This window comes from Bos javanicus, chromosome 3 (genome assembly GCF_032452875.1).
Source record: "Bos javanicus breed banteng chromosome 3, ARS-OSU_banteng_1.0, whole genome shotgun sequence".
In the NCBI taxonomy this organism is placed as follows: Eukaryota; Metazoa; Chordata; class Mammalia; order Artiodactyla; family Bovidae; genus Bos; species Bos javanicus.
The window spans coordinates 36,016,950-36,033,385 of record NC_083870.1 but is presented as its reverse complement, the minus strand read 5'-3'; the positions used below and the strand labels follow the sequence as shown (position 1 = coordinate 36,033,385).

At 37.9% G+C, this 16,436-nt stretch overlaps 1 protein-coding gene across 3 annotated transcripts in view; it reads right to left on the bottom strand.

Annotated features, from left to right (window-relative positions):
- VAV3 (vav guanine nucleotide exchange factor 3) overlaps positions 1-16,436 on the bottom strand; it is a 435,615-nt gene that overhangs the window by 55,559 nt on the left and 363,620 nt on the right. For all 3 annotated transcript variants that reach the window (XM_061411007.1, XM_061411006.1, XM_061411008.1), the window contains exon 21: positions 596-661. In XM_061411007.1, coding sequence (XP_061266991.1) covers positions 596-661 — 66 coding nt within the window. The remainder of the gene's footprint in view (positions 1-595; positions 662-16,436) is intronic.

Here is a 16,436-nt window from a genome sequence, read left to right as displayed (position 1 = left end):
TTTCTAGCATGCTTTCAAACACACTAGTTGAAGTGCAATATCTCTGTAACTCAAAGTGACTGGAAATAGATTAGATCCTCACCTTGGCTTCCCTGATAGCTCAGTTGGTAAAGAGTCCACCTGCAATGCAGGAGACACTGGTTCAATTCCTGGGTTGGGAAGATCCCCTGGAGAAGGGATAGGCTACCCACTCCAGTATTCTGGCCTGGAGAATTACATGGACTGTGTAATCTATGGGGGTCGCAAAGACTTGGACATGACTGAGCGACTTTCGCTTTTAATTCTTACCTCAGAGGGAAAAGGGAAATTAGTACAATATATGTGATAGGTAGCTTTAGTTTATTCCTTCTAAAACCTGGTAAAATTTTTAGTTTTGTTCCAACAAACAAAAAAATACTAAAAAGTTCCTCTTTCATATATTCCGTTAACATTTAAAAATGTTTTCTGATAATGGAGTTATGATTTTGGTATGTAATATTATTAATAAGAAAATATAAGTTAATGAGGGACCAGACCAATATCCTTTGTACATTCTTGTATAATTAACTACAGCATCAAAAAATAAAGTAGAAAGAAATAAAATACTCATACTTACACATGGGCAAGGCTTGACAGCATCACTCGGAAAAAATCCAACCTCTCCAGATGTTAGATTTCTACCCTAAATTAGGAAAAAAAAATGCCAATGTTGAGAACAAATTTACCATAACGATAATCCTGTAATGGTAGATAAATCTTCAGAATTACTTCCACATTGTACCGAATCCTAGCATTAACTTACGATAGCTCAGGAAGGGAAACATAAGCAGAAAGGTTGTAAAATTGTTAAAACTAATAATGTAACTATACACCTAAAGCAACTAGAAAAAGAAGAAATGAAGCACCCCAGGGTTAGTAGAAGGAAAGAAATCATAAAAATTAGGGCAGAAATAAATGCAAAAGAAACAAAGGAGACCATAGCCAAAATCAACAAAGCTAAAAGCTGGTTCTTTGAGAAGATAAATAAAATAGACGAACCATTAGCCAGACTCATCAAGAAACAAAGCGAGAAGAATCAAATCAACAAAATTAGAAATGAAGAAGGAGAAATCACAACAGACAACACAGAAATACAAAAGATCATAAAACACTACTATCAGCAACTATATGCCAATAAAGTGGAAAACTTGGAAGAAATGGACAAATTCTTAGAAAAGTATAACTTTCCAAAACTGAACCAGGGAGAAATAGAAAATATTAACAGAACCATCACAAGCACGGAAATCGAAACTGTAATCAGAAATCTTCCAGCAAACAAAAGCCCAGGACCAGACGGCTTCACAGCTGAATTCTACCAAAAATTTAAAGAAGAGCTAACACCTATCCTACACAAACACTTCCAGAAAATTGCAGAGGAAGGCAAAGTTCCAAACTCATTCTATGAGGCCACAATCACCCTAATACCAAAACCAAAGATGCCACACACACACACACACAAACTACAGGCCAATATCACTGATGAACATAGATGGAAAAATCCTTAACAAAATTCTAGCAAACAGAACATCAAAACAACAACATATTAAAAAGATCATACATCATGACCAAGTGGGTTTTATCCCAGGAATGCAAGGACTCTTCAATATTTGCAAATCAATCAATATGATACACCACATTAACAATGTGAAAGATAAAAACCATATGATTATCTCAAAAGATGCAGAGAAAGCCTTTGACAAAATTCAACATCCATTTATGATAAAAACCCTCCAGAAAGCAGGCACAGAAGGAACATACCTCAACATAATAAAAGCCATACATGATAAACCCACAGCAAACATTATCCTCAATGGTGAAAAACTGAAAGCATTTCCCGTAAAGTCAGGAACAAGAGAAGGGTGCCCACTCTCACCACTACTATTTAACGTAGCTTTGGAAGTTTTGCCACAGCAATCAGAAAAGAAAAAGAATAAAAGGAACCAGATTGGAAAAGAAGAAGTAAAACTCTGTTTGCAGATGACATGATCTTCTATGTAGAAAACCATAAAGACTCCACCAGAAAATTACTAGAGCCAATCAATGAATATAGTAAAGTTGCAGGACATACAATTAACAGAGAAATTCCATGCATTCCTATACACTAACAATGAGAAAACAGAGAGAAAAATTAAGGAAACAATTCCATTCACGATTGCAACGAAAAAAATAATATACTTAGGAATAAATCTACCTAAAGAAACAAAAGATCTATATATATAAAACTACAAAACACTGATGAAAGAAATCAAAGATGACAAAAATAGATAGAGAAATATACCATGTTCATAGATCAGAAGAATCAATATAGTGAAAATGAGTATACTTCCCAAAGCAATCTATAGATTCAATGCAATCCCTACCAACGGTGTTTTTCAGAGAACTAGAACAAATAATTTCACAATTTGTATGGAAATACAAAAAAAAAACTTGAATAGCCAATGCAATCTTGAGAAAGAATAATGGAACTGGAGGAATCAACCTACCTGACTTCAGGCTATACTACAAAGCAACAGTCATTAAGACAGTATGGTACTGGCACAAACAAAGAAACATAGATCAATGGAACAAAATAGAAAGCCCAGAGATAAATCCACACACCTATGGACACCTTATCTTTGACAAAGGAGGCAAGAATATGCAATGGAGAAAAGACGATCTCTTGCACACATGGTGCTGGGAAAACTGATCAACCACTTGTAAAAGAATGAAACTAGAACACTTCCTAACACCATACACAAAAATAAACTCAAAATGGATTAAAGATCTAAATGTAAGACCAGAAACTATAAAACTCCTAGAGGAAAACATAGGCAAAACACTCTCTGACATAAATCATAGCACAATCCTCTATGACCCACCTCCCAGAGTAATGGAAATAAAAGCAAAAATAAACAAATGGGACCTAATTAAACTTAAAAACTTTTGCACAACGAAGGAAACTATAAGCATGGTGAAAAGACAGCCTTCAGAATGGGAGAAAATAAGCAAATGAAGCAACTGACAAAGAATTAATCTCAAAAATAGAAAAGCAGCTCATGCAGCTCATTTCCACTTGATCTTAGCCAAAAGGCCGAGAAGTGATGCAGCTCAATTCCAGAAAAATAAGCGACCCAATCAAAAAAATGGGCCAAAGAACTAAATAGACAGTTGTCCAAAGAAGACATACATATGGCTAACAAACACATGAAAAGATGCTCAGCATCACTCATTATCAGAGAAATGCAAATCAAAACCATAATGAGGTACCATCTCATGACAGTCAGAATGGCTGCTATCAAAAAGTCTACAAACAATAAATGCTGGAGAGTGTGCAGAGAAAAAGGAACCCTCTTATACTGTTGGTGGGAATGCAAACTAGTACAGTCACTATGGAGAACAGTGTGGAGATTCCTTAAAAAACTGGAAATAGAACTGGCATACGACCCAGCAATCCCACTGCTGGACACACACACCAAGGAAACCAGAATTGAAAGAGACACGTGTACCCCAGTGTTCATTGCAGCACTGTTTACAATAGCCAGGACATGGAAGCAATCTAGATGTCCTTCAGCAGATGAATGGATAAGAAAACTGTGGTACGTATACACAGTGGAATATTCAGTTCAGTTCAGTCACTCAGTCGTGTCCAACTCTTTGCGACACCATGAATTGCAGCATGCCAGGCCTCCCTGTCCATCACCAACTCCCAGAGTTCACTCAAACTCATGTCCATCGAGTCGGTGATGCCATCCAGCCATCTCATCCTCTGTAGTCCCCTTCTCCTCCTGCCCCCAATCCCTCCCAGCATCAGAAATCTTTTCCAATGAGTCAACTCTTCGCATGAGGTGGCCAAAGTATTGGAGTTTCAGCCTCAGTCCCTCCAAAGAACACCCAGGACTGATCTCCTTTAAAATGGACTGGTTGGACCTCCTTATAGTCCAAGGGACCCTCAAGAGTCTTATCCAACACCACAGTTCAAAAGCATCAATTCATTGGTGCTCAGCTTTCTTCACAGTCCAACTCTCACATCCATACATGACCACTGGAAAAACCATAGCCTTGACTAGATGGACCTTTGATGGCAAAGTAATGTCTCTGGTTTTGAATATGCTACCTAGGTTGGTCATAACTTTCCTTCCAAGGAGTAAGTGTCTTTTAATTCCATGGCTGCAGTCACCATCTGCAGTGATTTTGGAGCCCAAAAACATAAAGTATGACACTGTTTCCACTGTTTCCCCATCTATTTCCCATGAAGTGATGGGACCAGATGCCATGATCTTAGTTTTCTTAATGTTGAGCTTTAAGCCAACTTTTTCACTCTCTTTCACTTTCATCAAGAGGCTTTTTAGTTCCTCTTTACTTTCTACCATAAGGTTGGTGTCATCTGCATATATGAAGTTATTGATATTTCTCCTGGCAATCTTGATTCCAGCTTGTCCTTCTTCCAGCCCAGCATTTCTCATGATGTACTCTGCATATAAGTTAAATAAGCAGGGTGACAATATACAGCCTTGACGTACTCCTTTTCCTATTTGGAACCAGTTTGTTGTGCCATGACCAGTTCTAACCGTTGCTTCCTGAACTGCATACAGGTTTCTCAAGAGGCAGGTCAGATGGTCTGGTATTCCCATCTCTTTCAGAATTTTCCACAGTTTATTGTGATCCACACAGTCAAAGGCTTTGGCATAGTCAATAAAGCAGAAATAGATGTTTTTCTGGAACTCTCTTCCTTTTTCCATGATCCAGCGCATGTTGGCAATTTGATCTCTGGTTCCTCTGCCTTTTCTAAAACCAGCTTGAACATCTGGATGTTCACGGTTCACATATTGCTGAAGCCTGGCTTGGAGAATTTTGAGCATTACTTTACTAGTGAGATGAGTGCAATTGTGTGGTAGTTTGAGCATTCTTTGGCATTGCCTTTCTTTGGGATTGGGATGAATACTGACCTTTTCCAGTCCTGTGGCTCCTGCTGAGTTTTCCAAATTTGCTGGCATATTGAGTGCAGCACTTTCACAGCAGCATCTTTCAGGATTTGAAATAGCTCCACTGGAATTCCATCACCTCCACTAGATTTGTTCGCAGTGATGCTTCCTAAGGCCCACTTGACTTCCCATTCCAGGATGTCTGGCTCTAGATGAGTGATCACACCATCGTGATTATCTTGGTTGTGAAGATCTTTTTTGTACAGTTCTTCTGTGTATTCTTGCCACCTCTTTTTAATATCTTATGCTTCTGTTAGGTCCATACCATTTCTGTCCTTTATCGAGCCCATCTTTGCATGAAATGTTCCCTTGGTATCTCTAATTTTCTTGAAGAGATCTCTAGTCTTTCCCATTCTATTATTTTCTTCTATTTCTTTGCACTGATCACTGAGAAAGGCTTTCTTATCTCTCCTTGCTATTCTTTGGAACTCTGCATTCAGATGCTTATGTCTTTCCTTTTCTACTTTGCTTTTCCCTTCTCTTCTTTTCACAGCTATTTGTAAGGCCTCCCCAGACAGCCATTTTGCTTTTTTGCATTTCTTTTCCATGGGATATTACTCAGCTACTAAAAAGAATGCATTGAATCAGTTCTAATGAGGTGGATGAGACTGAAGCCTATTATACAGAGTGAAGTCAGAAAGAAAAATACCAGTACAGTATATGAATGCATATATATGGAATTTAGAAAGATAGTAATGATGACCCTATATGTGAGACAGTAAAAGAGACAGAGATGTAAAGAAAAGACTTTTGGACTCTGGGAAAAGGCGAGGGTGGGATGATTTGAGAGAATAGCATTGAAATATGCATATTATCATATGTAAAACAGATCGTCAGTCCAGGTTCAATGCATGAGACAGAGTGTTCAGGGCTGGTGAACTGGGATGACCCTGAGGGATGGGATGGGGAAGGAGGTGGGACAGAGGGTCAGGATGGGGAACACATGTACACTCATGGCTGATTCATGTGAATGTATGGCAAAAAACACTACAATATTGTAAAGTAATTAGCCTCCAATTAAAATAAAGAAATATAGTGCCATTAAAAAATAATAAAATAAAATTGTTAAACCTTATATGTGGCTTCAGATTATGATTATAAAATAGGAATTCAGGTTTGACTTTCCAATCTACTATTCAATTTTGTTAGCTTCACACCCCTCAATCCTACAGTAGAGATAATACATGCATACTGTATCTTTCAGATTTACATTTGTAAATACAAGCAGATCACATTGGTTTTGTTCAATAATTATTCATAATTAATTAGGAATTAGATTTCACTGGTATTTGTATCCCTAACAGAACTCATGGGAATGTTCCTCAAATAGGATGAGACATTGCAAGACCCATGGAAATGGAAACAGATATGATGTTTTAGATGATTTTCAAATTTAGAAGAGACAGGATACTGATTAAGGCAAGAGGACAGTTAAGATTTTGAGGAATGGATTGTAATTCAAAATAGCATTGTAAATAAGAAAGAGAAATTAACAATAAGAAAAGAATTTATTCTTGGAGGCCACTAGTCAAATTCCTCTTTAAAATAATCTCATGACACAATTATTTCCCCTTTCTAGAAAAACAAACCATACGCAAAACATACTGCAGTAATCATAACATGTAATTAAAATGTTCTTGTGAGATTATTTCTCCTTGTCCAGATATTGGGCTTCTTTTTATTTGCTATTTAACAATTGCTTGCTTCTCAGTACCTCATATGAGTAAGCTGCATTATAATCGGATGCTACATGCTCTATTATTTTTGACAAAGAAGAGTAACAAAAAAAACAATCAGAAAAAGATCTCCGTCTTGAAGTAGTATCCCTTTGTTCTTACAGATCTTGGCAACGAGTTTGTAGAGAAAATTTTAAAAAGTAGGAACCCACAGTTAAAGACAATGAGGAGGAGGAAGATGAAGAGAAAAGAGAAGATGAGGGAAGGAGAGTGGAAGGGAGAAAGGGTAAGTGGAGCAGAAAAGGGGAATAATTAGAGGTATGGGGAGAAAAGAGAAGAGGAAAGGGTTGGATTAAAATAGAGGGAGATGAATTACATAACCAAGCAAAGAGAAGATACTAGTTGCGGCAAGGTTCTCAAACTGCAATTGCACTCGCATATTAGGGAAAAGGTAAGTGAACACGTGGAATATTTATTCATTCAGTCAACAAATACAGTATCTAATGTTTGGTTAGACCATGAGAAAAATTCATAAGACAGTTTTTGTTTTCCCCTATATTTTCAGAAACTATGTATACACATAATACAAAGTAGAAAGGGCTAAATTGAAGAAGGAAATGGCAACCCACTCTAGTACTCTTGCCTGGAAAATTCCATGGATGGAGGAGCCTGGTAGGCTACAGTCCATGGGGTCACAAAGAGTTGGACACGACTGAGCAACTTCACTTTGTTTCTTTCTATGGTTCCTTTTGGAGAAGGAAATGACAACCCACTCCAGTGTTCTTGCCTGGAGAATCTCGTGGACAGAGGGGCCTGGTGGGCTGCAATCTATGGGGTCCCAAAGAGTCAGACACGACTAAGCAAGTAACATACATGCACACACAAACAAAAGGGCTAAATACTGTTAAAAAGGTACAGGAAAGGCTGTGGAAATTCAAAAGACAGATTGAGTACTCAGGGTTTTCCTGAAAGCTACATGGAAAAGGGGACATAGGAATGTAAAATATTCAGGGTTTAAACAAACAGAGATGGAAAAGGAGAATATTCTGAAAACAAAATACATCATGAGAAAGGCCTGGGGCTAAGAAATTATAACATGTGCACAGGAAATGCAAATCATTCCCTTTAAGCGGAGTCTAATAATGAGTAACACTTATTATACCCCTACTGTATGCTAAACACTGATCTGAGTGTTTCATTTAGTCCTTAAAATACTCCTTTGTGGTAGGTCCAACTACTATCCCTATTTTAAAGGTGAGAGAAATGAGACACAGAGGAGTTAAATGATTTACTCGTGATCACAGAGCTAGCAAGCGACAGAAGTGAAGTGAAGTGGCTCAGTCGTGTCCAACTCTTTGCGACCCCATAGACTGTAGCCTACAAGGCTCCTCTGTCCATGGAATTTTCCAGGCAAGAGTACTGGAGCGGGTTGCCATTTCCTTCTCCAGGGTATCTTCCCGACTCAGGGATCAACCCAGGTCTCCTGCATTGCAGGCAGACGCTTTACCGTCTGAGCCACCAGGGAAGCCCTGGTGAAGGAAGCAAGTGACAGAACCAGAATTCAAATTCAGAAGCTCTAACTTGAGAGCTTTGCACTGCTGCTCCCTGCATCATGAGACTCACAAAGGGGCACAGTAGAAAGAAAGCTAAGGAACCAGCTTGACTATGATATCTGAAATTTATCACTGGCCACAGGGTCTCAGTAAAGGGATTATATATTTTAGAATAACTAATATGACATCAATATGCAGCTGGCTTGTAGATGGGCATGGCTTGGTAGGTGAGAATGTCACTTAAAAAATTGTGTCATAGAAAGGGGACAGGCCTGCAGGAAGGGTAACAGGTGCTAGCGATATCATTTAACTGCAGTGTTCAGGACTTGCCTGTGGATTAGATAGGGGAAGAGTAGACAATGGGAGTTAAAGACTTGGGGGAAAGTCAAGGAGGTGATTATGTAATCCATCTGGATAACACAGAGTTAGATGGCAATCATACAGAGGGGAAATTTAAAATCATAGAAGCAAGAATGTTGTGGAAGAAAATGTAGAGAGAAGAAATCAGAGCTTACAGAAATCAGTCTAACTAAAAAGCAGGAAGGAACCATCAGGGGGGAGGAGATCAGAAAAAGAACAGAGCTTACTCTACTGAATTCAGAATTTAGAAAAAACAATGATGTTCTGTGACAATGCATTTAACACTAGTAGATATCTTCTTGGAGAAGGAATTTTTCACTAAGCAGACTACTAAGGTCATTCTGAATTTTTCTCTTAATGAAATGTGCTAGCAGTACAGGTTACATTTCCTTAATGGTCACAGGCATCTCTTCAATCAAAAACAAGTGAGATAATTTAACACACCTTAACAGATGAATAAAGTTACATTTCCTCACTAACTTCTACGAGATGTCAGTTTTAGCTACATGAAATAATATGTACTGTACTTAACGATTCTCTACTTATTAAGGGAGTAGCCATCCTAAAACATTTGGAAGATTGAAAAATAAAGTAGTGTGTAGGTGGGGTATTTTTGGTTCCCTGGTGGTTGTGCGTGGGCTGTACATTGATAATTCATTAATATTAATGGGTGGAGCAGCTGCCAATCCCCTATGCATGGCTGGAACTGAGGATTATAGCTATGAAATCAACCATTTTCAAAGCCATTGATTTTGTGCACTTCATATGATGATCTACTTATGAAATTTTTACTAACCTTGATAAGAGACATGTAGCTGAATTTCCTCCTTCTTTTCCTATGCGGGCATTTTATTCTGGGTCAGATAATTGACTTGTCATTCCTTTTATGCCTATTACAAATGCCAGAGATAGGGAGTCATCTTCTAGTTAATCTCCTGTCTGGTATTTGTTGTGGTGAGTTCCTTAACATCTTCAAGGTCAACTTGAAAACATTTACAGTTATATGTCATCTGATGTATCACACAGTGCTATCTTTATATGCATTCATTTTACAGGGCATTCTCTGCATTATGTGATGGGACTTTTGTAAATCTAACAGTACACATTGGGCCATTCTAGTGAAAATATTCTCTTTGGAAAGTACCTAAGAAAATAGGCTATAGGCTGTATATGGTAAGAAAAGAGGCACCTTTATAACTTTCATTAAATAAATTGGTGCAGACACAAAACAATATTAAATTATGATTCATAAAATATGCCTTTTCCTGAAAAACAAATTGCTTCCTGTATAAAAATGGATCAAAACTAAAATTGATGACTCTCTCTGATATGCCTGATCACAAGTATAAATGCATATTCAGACATTTATTTCTGACTTTCGCTTATAACTGTTTTTTCATTTTACTTCAAAAGGAAACTACAGTGAATCATAATGAATTAAAACTACTTAGAAATGCTTAGAAGTGATATTTACAATCTACTTCTATGGAGAAAAGTGTTAATGTATGCTAGGATGGCAGAGCTAAAATTGCATTTTTTAAACTCATAGACAAAATGGCTGAAAATGATAGAGAATATCCTCCAGAAGTCTTAATCGTAAATTGCTTGGCTCCTAACTTTGTACAAAGGAGAAAGAATTGCTTTAAGAAAAATACAGAGTGTATTTTCCCTGTGGCTCATTTATCGCCTTAATACCACCTGGATTGGAGCTTTAATGCACTCCTGGAAATAGCACTGAACAATTTGAAACAGATTTGGAAAGCTGAACGTAAAAGGGATAGATTAATGGTTATTTATGAAAGATTGGAATTTCTCCCAAGTTACAATGCCCTAAGCACTTTCAACGTATGCATGATGGTGGTGTAGAGATTACTAGGCGATTCATCACCCATGGATAAGGAAGGGCCAGAGCAACTGTCACCCTGGCCAGTCACTGTCAGAAATACACACTCTGGTGGGGGTGGGGAGAGACGTACAGGGTGCCCACGAATTATGGGAATAGAGGTGAATATATAAATTAGTTTATTGACTGGATGGATAGCTTTTAGCAAGCACTATTTTGGGAATTATTCTGACAGGCTTTTTTTTTTTTTTTCCCTTCCCCTTCATTTTTTTGAGTACCTGAGATGGAACTAAAGGACCAGAAAAGGAGAGAAGACCACAACAAAGAACCTGTCTGAAGCTGGTCTTTGGTAAGAAGCAATCTCTGATCCTAGCTGCTTCCACACCAGTGTTATCAGGTAGATATACAGAATCAGACAGCAGGGACGTGGCATCGGAAGAGCTCATTCTCATCCCAGTTCTACTATATGAATCTGCCCCACTGCAGGCAAGGCTCAGTGGTAAAACAAGGATGATGATAAGCTCTACCACACAGGCCTCACCAGGGTGTTCTAAGGTTCAAAGAACTAATGTTTGTGAAAGCACTTGGTAAGTGCTAAAAAAAAAAAAAAAAAACACCTTTCTTTTTTCCCCTACACTATTGCTTTTTGATTTATCTCAGTTTTTTTAATTTTAAATTTTCATTGTTTAGTTGACCTATTCACATTAAAACAGAAATGCCTGGTTCTGTGTTTAACCCCATCTTCCTTATTTATATTTATGCAAGTTTGCTAAGCCACACGGAGAAGGCATTGACACCTCACTCCAGTGTTCTTGCCTGGAGAATCCCAGGGACGGGAAGCCTGGTGGGCTGCCATCCATGGGGTCGCACAGAGTCAGACACGACTGAAGCGACTTAGCAGCAGCAGCAGCAGCCAAGCCACAAGTGACACACTTTCATGTGTTTTAACCTGAACAGGAAACAGTGACATTGCAGAGAATCCAGATCTTAATCTCAATGCTTTCTTGCAATTATACACATTTTTTTTCATTGTTAATTGCTTCTTATTTGATGAGTAAGATAAGTTACATATTTTCCTACCAGTGATCACCTTGAAAATGTGCCAAACATAATTGCACATGGTTATACTGAATGATCATGATGTGAATTCCAAAATATTCATGCACACACATAGAACAACAAAACCATAAACCAGGTGCTTTTAAAATTTCTCAGTCAGAACAGGGTCTTTTACTTTTGTCCAATGTATAAACAGTAAACATGAAGTTTTTCAGAAGGCTGTACGAAATTCATTCCTGGAATAATTCTTCTGTAGGTAAGTGGCTGTGATAGGCTTAGAATTCTGAATAACTCTAAAAAAAAACCCTTGCATCTTGATCTAGGATCTTTGAAATTAAATTTATCCTCAATTTATAAGAGTTTATAATTGCATCAAGTTATCAAAATATATGACAAAAGCTTCTTTAATATTTGATGGTTTTACCAATGCACACAAAATTGCTTATGTTTATTGTTTATGCTTATTGCTTATTTCTCTCTGAAATTTTGGTAGACAAAAGTGTCAAAAACTTAAAAAATTTGTGAAATGTATGTTAAGAAAAAATTCACTAAAAAGCCATAAACTATATTTCTAAACTTATTAGATGTGAGATGACTATAACAGAAGAATGAGACATGAGACTGCAGTGCATTTTTCTTGTTATCCAGAAGATAACATTTTCTGATGTTCCTGAATTCTGCCAGCAGGGAAGGGAACACTCTAGCTATGTGTATCTTGAGTCCCCCGCCCCACCCTGCCACCCTGCCAAAGTCTCACTGGGTAGCTTACACAGTGTGATCCTGAATCAAAATATTATAACTGATGAAAGAATTATCAGCAAGCAAAAACTGATCTGCATATAAGTCAGTAAGATCACAAGTAGTTACTCAATACAAAATCTGAAAAGAAAAACAGGATTTTACCACATCTTGGAAGAAATCCTATTTGGGAGAGGCCACATAAGCCTCCCAAATAAATCAGCATTAGCAAGGTTCAAAATATAGGAATTTGTTTTTCTAATCCTAACAGATAACTGCACAGAAAGCAATGGCAACCCACTCCAGTAGTCTTGCTTGGAAAATCCCATGGGTGGAGGAGCCTAATAGGCTGTAGTCCATGGGGTAGCGAAGAGTCGGACATGACTGAGCGACTTCACTTTAACTTTCATGCATTGGAGAAGGAAATGGCAACCCACTCCGGTGTTTCTGCCTGGAGAATCCCAGGGACGGCAGAGCCTGGTGGGCTGTCGTCTATGGGGTCGCACAGAGTTGGACACGACTGATGCGACTTAGCAGCAGCAGATAACTGATGAATATTTTCCTATCCTTGGTGATTACTTAAAATTAAAATCACAAAAGAAGTATTCTGAGTAATAGCACCATACAGATTATATGCTCATGACAGCATTAGGCATCTTTAAAGAAATACTATTTTACAGTGAACAGTTAGTACTTTAATGAAAAGTATATTGGCTTCTTAATATTTATACTATGCTAGGTACCAGGAGATTAAAAATGAATAATATGACTACTGTCTCAAGGATCCCATTCAGGTTGTATCTTAACCAGCTTTTGATTTGGTTATTTCTATAGCAATTTGTAGAATTTTGGAATAGAAGAAATAAAACATGTATGGTAATAATTTGATATGTATAGAAAGTCAGAAGCACAGTATTCTCTTCCTGGCTTTCAGATCTTTGGTAAGTCATTTAATCATTCTTGGCTTCAATAGTCTCACCTATAAAATGACAGACTTTGACCCACGGATTTCTGAGGTCGCTTTTACTACCAAACATTTTTATTTATATGATCACTTTTACCAAGTCCCTGCAGTTTTCCAGTCAGTTGCTATTACCAAGAGATATCTGACCCACAAATTCTTAATTAGGGATACTATGTGTCAGTAATTGAATCTGGTTATACTTATTTATACTTATAAATATTGTCCTTATTTAAGAAGCCAATATACTTTTCATTAAAGTATTAATTCTATTCATTGATAAATAGTATTTCTTTAAAGATGCCTAATGCTGTCATGAGCATATAATCTGTATTGTGCTATTACTCAGAATACTTCTTTTGTGATTTTAATTTTAAGTAATCACCAAGTTTTCAGTTTTCATTCCAGTCCCAAAGAAAGGCAATGCCAAAGAATGCTCAAACTACTGCACAATTGCACTCATCTCACATGCTAGCAAAGTAATGCTCAAAATTCTCCAAGCCAGGCTTCAACAGTACATGAACTGTGAACTTCCAGATGTTCAAGCTAGATTTAGAAAAGGTAGAGGAACCTGAGCTCAAATTGCCAACATCCGCTGGATCATGGAAAAAGCAAGAGAGTTCCAGAAAAACATCTACTTCTGCTTTATTGACTACGCCAAAGCTACAGTCTTTGACTGTGTAGATCACAACAAACCATGGAAAATTCTTCAAGAGGTGGGAATACCGGACCACCTGACCTGCCTCCTAAGAAATATGTATGCAGGTCAAGAAGCAACAGTTAGAACTGGACATGGAACAAACAACAGACTGGTTCCAAATTGGGAAAGAGTACGTCAAGGCTGTATATAGTCACCCTGCTTATTTAACTTATATGCAGAGTACATCATGAGAAATGCTGGGCTAGATGAAGCATAAGCTGGAATCAAGATTGCCAGGAGAAATATCAGTAACCTCAGATATGCAGATGATACCACCCTTATGGCAGAAAGCAAAGAAGAACTAAAGAGCCTTTTGATGAAAGTGCAAGAGGAGAGTGAAAAACTTGGCTTAAAACTCAACATTCAGAAAACTTAAGATCATGGCATCTGGTCCCATCACTTCATGGCAAATAGATTGGGAAACAGTGAGAGACTTGATTTTTTGGGGCTCTAAAATCACTGCAGATGGTGACTGCAGCCATGAAATTAAAAGATGCTTGCTCCTTGGAAGAAAAGCTATGACCAATCTAGACAGCATATTAAAAAGAAGAGATGTTACTTTGTCAACAAAGGTCCGTCTAGTCAAAACTATGGTTTTTCCAGTAGTCATGTAAGGATGTGAGACTTGGACTATAAAGAAAGCTGAGCACCGGATAATTGATGCTTTTGAACTGTGGTGTTGGAGAAGACTCCTGAGAGTCCCTTGGACAGCAAGGAGATCCAACCAGTCTATCCTAAAGGAAATCAGTCCTGAATATTCATTGGAAGGACTGATGTTGAAGCTGAAACTCCAAAACTTTGGCCACCTGATGTGAAGAACTGACTCATTTGAAAAGACCCTGATGCTGGGAAAGATTGAGGGCATAAGGAGAAGGGGACGAGACAGGATGAGATGTCTGGATGGCATCACCGATTTAATGGACAGGAAGGCCTGGCGTGCTGCAGTCCATGGGGTCGCAAGGAGTTGGACACAACAGAGTGACTGAACTGAACTGAACTGATTTATAGAAGAGGAGGACAGATGGTTCAGGTCCTTAATGACTTTCATTCTGACTCAGTTTGAAGTCCTGTTTTCTAGGGTATATAGTATTGACTTGAGAAGAATAACATTCCTTTATTCAGATTACAATGAATAATTAAAATTCAATATATGTTATAATTTGATAAATGGCCCAAAGCCTTAAGGGCATGCATACTCCATGGAAACCCCTCACAGTATCAAATCAGTTGCAGATTGATGGCCTACTAAAGGTATTCTGTTATTGACACAAACTTATAGTAATTATGACAGAGCATAGTTTCTATGATGGTAAAATAATGTAAAAAACAGATTTCCTCAAACTTTTTCTTTAATAATGTTGTTCTCTATATGGAAAAGAAGCAGTAATACTTCACCATTGGCACTTCTCCTTAGACAGTAGAGTCCTTCTCAGGTTACATTATAACCTATATTGTGCCCTGTACCAAATGTAGGTTATACTGGAAACCATGGGAAAAGAACCAATAAGAACTCTTAACCAAAAATGCCCATCTTGAGAGTTAACAATTAGAACCTCACCCACTTTGTCAGGAGGTTTGGCAGTTCCCACAATACCGTCTGTATACTTGGAAACATTCCTGCAAACTCAGTTTATGATCTATTCAATCAAAGCCAGTTGGCAGTCACCCAGGGAAAATGTTTCTTACAGCCCTTTACTAATGTCTATTATCTCCTATAATCATCTCTCCCGGGCCTCCCTTGTTTTATTACAGACCCACTCTGCCTTTTTCTACTTTTCTGTAATTAGGGACCCTGATTTAACTCAATATTTTGAGGTAAACACCTGTCAAAATAAGGGTCCCATAATTACAGGACATATTTCTACCAAATCAGCCTCTACTCATCACACAGCTTCTAATCCTCACATTATAATTTCACTTCTGCCTTGGTTTCTCCTGGTTTTACACAAGGGATGAGCAAGTGATAAGAGGCAGTGGAGAAGCAAAGCCAAGGTCACCTGAAGAACACCCTGAAACTGTTCCAGTACTGCCTAACAAGGTATCACTGCCATCTTTAAACCAAGTTTCAGATTCCACAAAGAAATGCCCTCGAGAAGGAATCTGACCTCAGAACAGCAGTTCCCAGAGATGTTTACTCTCTGGTTCATAATGCCAAAGCAATGAGTCTTTTGATATTAGGATTCAACTTTTCTTAACAAAGGAGATTTGAATCTCTTAAAAAATACTTCTTTTGTGTTCTATTTGCCTCTGACTATGATCCAGCCTGACATTTCAATTTTGGATCAGGAGAAAAAAAATGCATAGTTTTAGAAAATTCTATTATAGTTAATATTCTTGTGTGGTCTTGAAGGAATCAGAAAGTCTCTTTCTAATTAAGGGCAAAGGAAAATAATCTTTTGACATGATCTGACAACTAAAATTGCAGGCACAGGTGCTGAGAAGAAAGATCCACTAACTCCACTCCCCTTACCTCCCTTCTTCAGACCTCAGAGGGTGTCTGGGTCAGGTTCTATGTTATGGGTCAGGTTCTATGTTACAGTACAGATGGCTTAAGAACAAAAGCTCTA